This window comes from Malaclemys terrapin, chromosome 4, assembly GCF_027887155.1.
Source record: "Malaclemys terrapin pileata isolate rMalTer1 chromosome 4, rMalTer1.hap1, whole genome shotgun sequence".
Taxonomy (NCBI): domain Eukaryota; kingdom Metazoa; phylum Chordata; order Testudines; family Emydidae; genus Malaclemys; species Malaclemys terrapin.
In genome coordinates this window covers 108159641-108168138 of record NC_071508.1, presented here as the reverse complement: position 1 = coordinate 108168138, position 8498 = coordinate 108159641, and the positions used below count along the sequence as shown (strand labels likewise).

At 41.3% G+C, this 8498-nt stretch overlaps 1 protein-coding gene across 1 annotated transcript in view; it reads left to right on the top strand.

Annotated features, from left to right (window-relative positions):
* Positions 1-117: 117 nt before the first annotated feature.
* Positions 118-8498, top strand: part of NKX2-1 (NK2 homeobox 1) — a 53541-nt gene continuing 45160 nt past the window's right edge. The window contains exons 1-2 of the mRNA XM_054027833.1: positions 118-580; positions 1737-3977. Coding sequence (XP_053883808.1) covers positions 214-580; positions 1737-2407 — 1038 coding nt within the window. The 5' untranslated portion in view covers positions 118-213 and the 3' untranslated portion in view covers positions 2408-3977. The remainder of the gene's footprint in view (positions 581-1736; positions 3978-8498) is intronic.

Genomic DNA, 8498 nt, shown 5'->3' with positions numbered 1-8498 from the left:
GTGCCTATGCCCCGCCTCTGGTGGCAGCCTAAAACCTGGCGTCTGGCTAAAACAAACGAAAGGCAGCCCTGAGCCTCCACTCAATCCAATTAAGGCGGACTTCGTCCACTCGGTTACGTGTACATCCAACAAGATCGGCGTTAAGGCAACACCAGAATATTTGGCAAAAAAGATTTGCCTCCCCTTCCCCCTTTTTTTTTCAGCCGCCGAATCATGTCGATGAGCCCAAAGCATACGACTCCTTTCTCAGTGTCTGACATCTTGAGTCCCTTGGAGGAAAGCTACAAGAAAGTGGGCATGGAGGGTAGCAACTTGGGGGCTCCCTTGGCAGCCTACAGGCAGTCTCAGGTTTCTCAGCCAGCAATGCAGCAGCACCCCATGGGCCACAACGGGACAGTGACTGCTGCCTACCATATGACAGCGGCAGGCGTCCCCCAACTCTCCCATACCACTATGGGGGGCTACTGCAACGGCAACCTAGGCAACATGGGAGAGCTTCCACCTTACCAGGAGACCATGAGGAACAGTGCTTCAGCCACAGGATGGTACGGGGCCAACCCGGACCCGCGCTTCTCTACAAGTAAGTGAGCCCCGTAACCAGCGGGCAAAACTTTACGCACAGCTCCAATGTAGCGACTTGGAGAAACCATGTCGGTTGCGGTACAGTGCGGGTTTTGGAGCGGGAGAGGTGGGGGGGGGGCGGAAAACAAGGGGGGAAAGTGTCTTGAAGTCGAAACCAGGTCAGCCCAAATAGCTGGATCGCGGCAGGGCTGTCTAGGATTGATACGATCGGTATTTTTTTCCCGGCTTCCTGTCCTGTTTTAGCTCTTTCTCGGTATCCCCTGTCTCTCGCTTTCCATTTCACCCCCGGCTTGTGGGTTGCTTCACTGAGAGGGAAGGTGTTGTCCGGCCCTAGTGAGCCAGCGCTCCCTTGCCGAAGGAGAACCGACGGGGGATAGAAGCGATTTCACTGTAGGCGAGGAAACGTTTGGGTGGCCGTGTCCTTAAGGGGGGTCTCTTCCCAAGCCCCCTGAAATAAACAACCGTGCAGATAAAGGCGACAGAGAACGGAAACGCGGGAAACATTGTCATTAGGGCAAGGGACTCGTTTAAATACAAACACCTTCCAACCTAAATTCCGAATAATTCGCAACTAAATCGACCTTTAGTTATTGACCTATCCTGTCTCAGCCCCACACATGCCTACTTAACACAGAAGGTGGTGGAAGGGGGAACTCGCGTGTATTCGTTTAATAAGGCTATACGGAGCGAGATGTTTTCTTCTTACGGAGAGTGGTTCGAAAGGGGCGTGAGACCCGTTTGAAGGTGGAAACTTGCACCAGTTATTGTATGTTCATAGCACTGCTTTTGTTGTGTCCTCTTTCCAGCTCTCGGATAGCCCGTGTTTGTACATACTCAGTTATTGGTGAAGGTTTTGCTCCGTATGACCCCCTAAGTGTTTGGAATAGCACAGAGAGAGACAGGTTGAGGGGGAGGGAAGAAGCGCAAATCGTTATCAAACTGTTTCCCTGCTAGTAACACAGCGTGCAGCGGTATACAGCCCTGCCTGGCTCGGTGGTGCGCTTAGGTGGGTTTCGAATAGATTTTGACTGGGAAGGCGATTAATTGGGGAGAGGATCTTGGCTTTGGAGTCAGTATTCGAAAAGCGTTTCTCGCCCAGGCAGTCCTGTGCCGCTAACCGTGTTGCTTAAAATGTGTGATCTTCTTGATTTTAGTATCCCGCTTTATGGGGCCGTCTTCTGGAATGAACATGGGCGGCATGGGGAGCTTGAGCTCGCTGGGAGACGTTAGCAAGAGCATGGCACCTCTCCAGAGCACTCCGCGGAGGAAACGCAGGGTCCTTTTCTCCCAGGCCCAGGTTTACGAGCTGGAGAGACGTTTCAAGCAGCAGAAATACCTCTCGGCTCCGGAGAGAGAGCATTTAGCCAGCATGATACATCTCACGCCGACTCAGGTCAAAATCTGGTTTCAGAACCACCGCTACAAGATGAAACGCCAGGCCAAAGACAAAGCTGCGCAACAGCAGATGCAACAGGACAACAGCTCTTGCCAACAGCAGCAGTCTCCCAGAAGAGTGGCGGTGCCCGTGCTTGTCAAGGATGGCAAGCCATGTCAAGCCGGCTCCAACACACCGACGGCAGCTATCCAGACCCATCAGCAGCAGGCAGCTGCAGCAATCACAGTGGCTACCAATGGCAACAGCCTTGGACAGCATCAGAACCACCAGCCAAACAGTGCAGGGCAGTCTCCAGACCTGGGACAGCACTCAGCCAGCCCTTCGTCTCTCCAGAGCCAGGTCTCCAGTTTGTCTCACTTAAACTCTTCTAGTTCTGACTATGGCACTGCCATGTCTTGCTCTACCTTGCTCTACGGTAGGACCTGGTGAGAGGATTTTTTTTTTTTTTTTGTAAAGAAAGCTCAGAGGCGCCCAGTCACACAAATCTCTGTCCTGTTCAAACTATTTTTTTTTATTTTTATTTTTTAAGGAGCGGTTCTTTGAGGAACCCCTAAAACAGAGAGACAGAGAGTGACTTTTAGGTTGTTAAATGGGTATTTAATAAAAAAAATCATGGAGCAGTTGCAGAATGGAGCCCATGAGTGGTCATGGTCTGAAGGCTTGGATTTCAAATGTACACTTTGCCAGCGAATAGACCTTGCATGTAAATACAGAGATTTTCGGAGGGGGGGTGGGCGTTTCCCCCCAAAAAACCATTAGTGTCACCCAGACAAAAGGAAAGGTCCCCTTTCTACTCCCCCAGCCCAGACACCAGGGCCCGCGGATGGAGATATTGATTCGTCACAGCTTGGCATTTTTTTCTTCCCTTACTTTTGATGTGAATCTGTAGCTGTATAATGCTGTCAAAAGTTGGGCTAAACCCATAGTTTTTAGTAACCTGTATATTTTGTTGTAAAGAAAAAAAATACAATCAACCAAATCAAACCAAAACACACACCCGACCTTTTTTATGGACATTGGACGATCCGTGTAAATCCTTTGGCAGCTTGTTATTTCCGCACGTCTCCTCTTTCTGTTGTAAACTTATGTAGATATTTGGCTTAAATATAGTTCCTAAGAAGCTTCTAATAAATTATACACATTACAAATATTCTTTTTATTATTATTATTATTATTTCCCTTTGCTTTCCCCCGTAGATTTCTCTCCCCACCCCCGAAAACAAATGGGGATGCTAATAAATACTGACACTAAAAGCAAAAAGGCCCAAATCTTGCGCCCATTGAAGTCCATGGGGAGTTCGGCCCATTGGTTTCATGGGAAGCAGGATCAGGCCCAGGGTCTGGGGAAGTGATAAGCAAATATACGTGATAACAATATTCCTGTTTTATCTAATGAAGGAACCGAGTCCGAATTGATTAGCTAAATATCAGGCTGGGGAGCCCCAGCAGATGGTTATCCATAGAGAAAGGAAAGTATTCCAGAAGCAGTCACTGAAATTCCAAAAGGCATTCAAGAGAAGTTAAATGTCTGAGATTATTAGAAACAAACTAATGAGTAGCCCACTGACAGGCTAGCAAATGCAACCGTTTTAAAGCGTGTCCAGTTTTAATAACTTGTACAAAGATCATTTCTACCAGGTTTTATGTACTTGTATTTTAAGGAAAGTACAGTCACCTTATTTATAATCAAAATAAAATGGTAGTTTATTGTGTCCGGCGTGTAGTTTGAATTAACTTTCTTTATAAAAATGTCTTTCATTTTATACACACACAGGCGCAAACGAATCACTTCAGTTTGTCCTGCAGCTTTCATCCTTACAAACAGGCAGGGGAACCTACTTTGCTGAGGGCGCGTTTCGTTTTAACGCAGATTGCGTTTGCTTCGGTGTCTGGACTAGGCTGTAAAGAAACAGGTGAAGAGAAGGGGGGGTGTATGTGTGTAGCTGAGAAACAGACGTGCATGTGTTAGTGATGTAAACACTATACGGATTCAAGAGAGGTATGTGTTAACTTCGGTGTAAATAGACAAAGTAGATATTGTGAAATAGCTTTTAACTGGACAATCAACAAATACATTAAATTCAGAAGCCTTTTGGCCCATCACATCTCTTTTGTGAGTGTAACTGAAAATCGAAGTACCCAGTGTTAACCTATCCTATTAAGGACCTCAGACCCCAATTTCCTCCAAATCGCCGCCTTAGTTGTAATTTTCCCTCCGATTTTTAAATTAAAACGCGGAAATAAATCTCGTAATTCAAAGATTTCTGAAATGCTGAAGAATCACGAACCAGTGCCTGTTATTTGAGACGGAGCGAGAAAGGAATTAGCCAGCAGTGGAAACAAACAAACAAATCTACAGTTTTTGTAGCAGCGCCTGAGGGCTCTATCATCTTCGATATCCTTGTGAGAGCTTGGATAAGAAAAAGGAAATAGAATAAAAAGATTATCGGATCCTTCTGTTAAACTGGAGGACATCACGTGTGTCAGCGGGAATTGTTATAGTATTCCGTAGGTTGATAGAGGAAGATTATCAAATGGGCTAGAACATATTTTAACGTTACTTTTGTCTCTATTAAGAATATTAATTTCAAATTTATAAGTATAAGTCAAAACTAGCATTCAGAGAGCCTAAACTGAGTGCTCGGTGCGGTCATTTAAAATAGAAATACACAGGAAAATTGGTTGGAATTTCTTTGAAGTGTTAAACTTATGTTCTTAGGTCCTGGCCCAAGGGGAGATCTGTGCATATTTAATGCTATACATTTTTAGTAGGTCTAGTTACTCTCTCCCAATTTTAAAGAAATGCTATGCTTAAATCGACACTTGCCCTTTCTTGGGATTTCTTTTAGACTCCTTCCAAAACCCGGTAATTTTCAAACTCGAGCGGAACTAGCAATAATTGGAAAATCCTAGAACTATTTTCATGGAACGGAGAAATAAAGTTGGCATATTTAGTGTGGAACCAGCTAGCGACTTAACATAATAGACTTTGGGCTATAAATGAATTTTATTGTATCTAGACAACCTCATAAACACATATTTGGTGGTGGGTGTAATTACTGTAATGGATTATTATGTACACTGGCTTATCTTTCTTAAACTAAATTTAGTTTCGATTAAATAAACTCGTTTCCACTTTGTCTGATGTCGGCTTAGTTTAAAGTCTGTTTACTTGTTCCACAGAAAGGTGAATTCATCTCTTTATAAAGCACTAGAGACCAAGCAAACACAATTCAAACTGTATTTACATATCAATCAGGAGAAATGCAAACAAACTGCCTCTTTAACAAATTTATAGTTTTTTTATGACACCGTATTATTAGCCTTTTATCATAGACTTCTTTGTACAGCCAGTTATGTCTTCCATTACGATCAAGATATTCCAACGACTTTTAAAACATTTTAATCTAAAATATCCCTTGAGCAGACTCGCGGGAATTTACCCATTGTATAGCTTTCCTAAATTAAAATATATGCTACTATGTAAACCCTTGCCTCTTCCCATGCCACTGATTTTCAGTCGCTTGTTAATCAATGCAGAACTCGAATAATGGGAAGTTAAAAAGGCGGGGGCGGGGGGAGCTAGAACAGTGATTAAAATCTTTGAAATGATGGAAGAGAAATACATTTCCAAATGTCTCCGATCACATATACAAATCAGACCACGGGCACCATATATATATATATTGTAGTTAAAGAGATCTAATAAAGAATGGCTGTTTCCTCCTTCTGCTCCCCCCTGGCACTGCCTATAGATGTACGAGATTTGCTGAGGGCATTTTTTCCCTGCTGTAAATAGGAGTTCATGCTCGAGTGCCATGAAGTGTGTGGATGTAGTGGCACAGCAGGCTGGAGGGGGAAAAAATCAGGGCTTCGCCATATTTGCTGTTCGGTATGAACGCAGTTTTGTTTCAAACCAACGTCCTTTTACCACCAGTAGCTGAGGAGTCTCGGAAAGAAACACAATCAGAAGGATCTCCAATCTTGGGGTCTGAGCCAAGATGATATTTCTGTTCCCTGCAGTCAGAATAAGAAGCAGTTCAGGGATGATTATTATACACACGAGAAAACCAATCGGGATGCTAATCTAGATGTGTATTGCCTGCATTTTAGTTCAAAAGGCAGTTCAATATCCTAATACAGTTAGTTGTTTAAAGTGCAGGTCCCAAACAATGTAATCTGAGACAGTTCTAAAATGACACCAAGGGAAGTTGCCACAGAAAAAAAGTATGTTAGGAGTTTTATTGCAGACAGCAGGTAAAAGGGCCTCGCTGGGGAGTGAGCTCTATTCTAACTACTCCTGGCGACTGCTTTTACAAAGGGAACTTGGAGGTAAACACTGAATGGTTCCTGAAGAATTTCAATCCTTTCATGGCAATGTTTGGCGCAAAGTTGACACTATCTTTCTATCTGACCAGCTGTTCCTCTTATGATTCCCATCGAAACTGCCCCCTCCCCCAACAAGTAAATTGTATATATGTATCAAATGGGTACAAAGATAGAAATATTGTCTTCTATGGCAAATTGATGATTAACACGAAATGAGATCTGGTTGTCTCTGGCTGCAAGCACATTAGGGATCAGGTAAGGTCAAAGCTTTATATATTATGTCTTTTTTCTCTAAGGCTTCTGGTCAGTTTCGGATAAAGAAAGTGAGTAAGATGTGTTGTCATAAAATTAAATTAAAATACTTTTTAATGCTTAAAGTAAATGAGCATGCCGAAAACTGCTTCGAAAACCTAAAGTGGAAAAAGTTAGTTGTGAGATTCAAGCTTAGATTTAAAGGTTCGGGTTTTTTAAAAAACTTGATCATTTTTATAATAATAGCGAAGATATGAAAACCAGTTTTATGAGTATGACTTCATTGACCCGAGCTGCCATATATAAACTTTTCTAAAGTAGTATGTTTAATTTTTAAAAATATTTACAATGTAATTAGTAATATTTAAGCCGTTTTAATAATTACGTCCATATCTCACATTAACAACAAGATGTGAAATTGAGTAATATACTTTTAAAAAATATTTTTCTATTTGATAAACACACTGGGGCTATTCATGTGATTTTGAATCAACGTGTGGGTTGCATCTCCCTAGCAAATGAATTTACATAATTATCTTGCTACACTTAAAAAGTTTTCTTGTATTCGATTGATCAGAACTGCTAATATCTTTCCATACATTGCTTTATCATTGTAATGGTTCTTTAAAGTGTTTCTCGGGGAAGCACTTAATTGATTAGATATTCAGAAAACGTGTATATAAGAGATTAAGACAACATAGTTTCAATACAGAAAACTAAAGAAAGAGTAAGATCTAGCGGCCTTTTTCTTTGAGAAAGTGAATTTTCCCAAGTAATGCTGTGCTAAAAGCATCCAAACATGCGCACACCTGGGAACTTTGAAGGAACAAACTTTCTGTTTCATATTAAAGGTGCAGCTGAAGTGGCTGAGTTCATTTCAGTTTGTTAGTGACCTAATAATGTAACTCCAGGACGCCGCTCTTTTGGAGTTTCTCTCAGTGCTTTTGTTTGGCAAACTTGTTTTGTTTCTCAGAAGCACTTATAAATAATATACTTTTGTGTCCATTTTTGTTTTGATCATTTACTCCCAAAGTGCCGATTTCTTAAGATATGTATTATTGTTATTAAAACAGAGAATACAATCAATCATGATAGTAATAAAATATAGCCACCTTAGCGTTCTCCTCTTTCTGCATCAGTTTCTCTTATTGAAAGAAAGAAAAAAAGAGTATTTAACATAGACATTTAAAAAATATAAATACTAGGCACAACTTGCATAGATGCTGCTCTGACAAGTTGATTTATCTCTGGACCATTCAGAACCCAAGCAGGCTCAGTTGAAGAAAATGTTACATTGAAACAAAACTGAATAGTTAAGTGAAGGTGGGGTGTTGGGTTTTTTTTTTAATTCGTTTTTTTCTTCATTTTTTCTCCTCTTCCCTCCAACATCTATTGATAATTATTTAAACTGTTAAAATTATTTCCTCATTTCTAGCTCATAAGAACATTTAAATATATTTTAAAAGGTTTGTCCTTAAAACACCTCAAGACTGGGTGTGTGCTTGGAAAAAATTGACTTGATTTCTCCTGACAGGTAATCGTTTCCCGAGATTTATCTCCCAAATAAAAACAGAATGGAGCATAAAATGAAAGGCCTTCAAGATCAGCTAAAACATAGTATGCCAAAGTGTTCTATATGTTTTAAAAACATACCCCTCAGTATGGAATAGAGGGCCTGACTTTACTCCCATTTAAACCCAGGGGAGCTTTGTCATTGACTTCAATGGAAATAGGAGCCGGTTTAAAATGATTATCATTTATAATTTCACTAAAGTGAGAAATAACTCTTCAAAAAGGGTCTTTGCTCATTTAATGTAGTGATCAGGCAGATTTCGGGAGTAGTGGGTGGTAACAAATTTCAATATAGTTCAATTTATTGTGACCTACACGCAGCCTTAAAATAAATAACAAAGGAGTTTTGTATGTAAGGTGCTTAGCT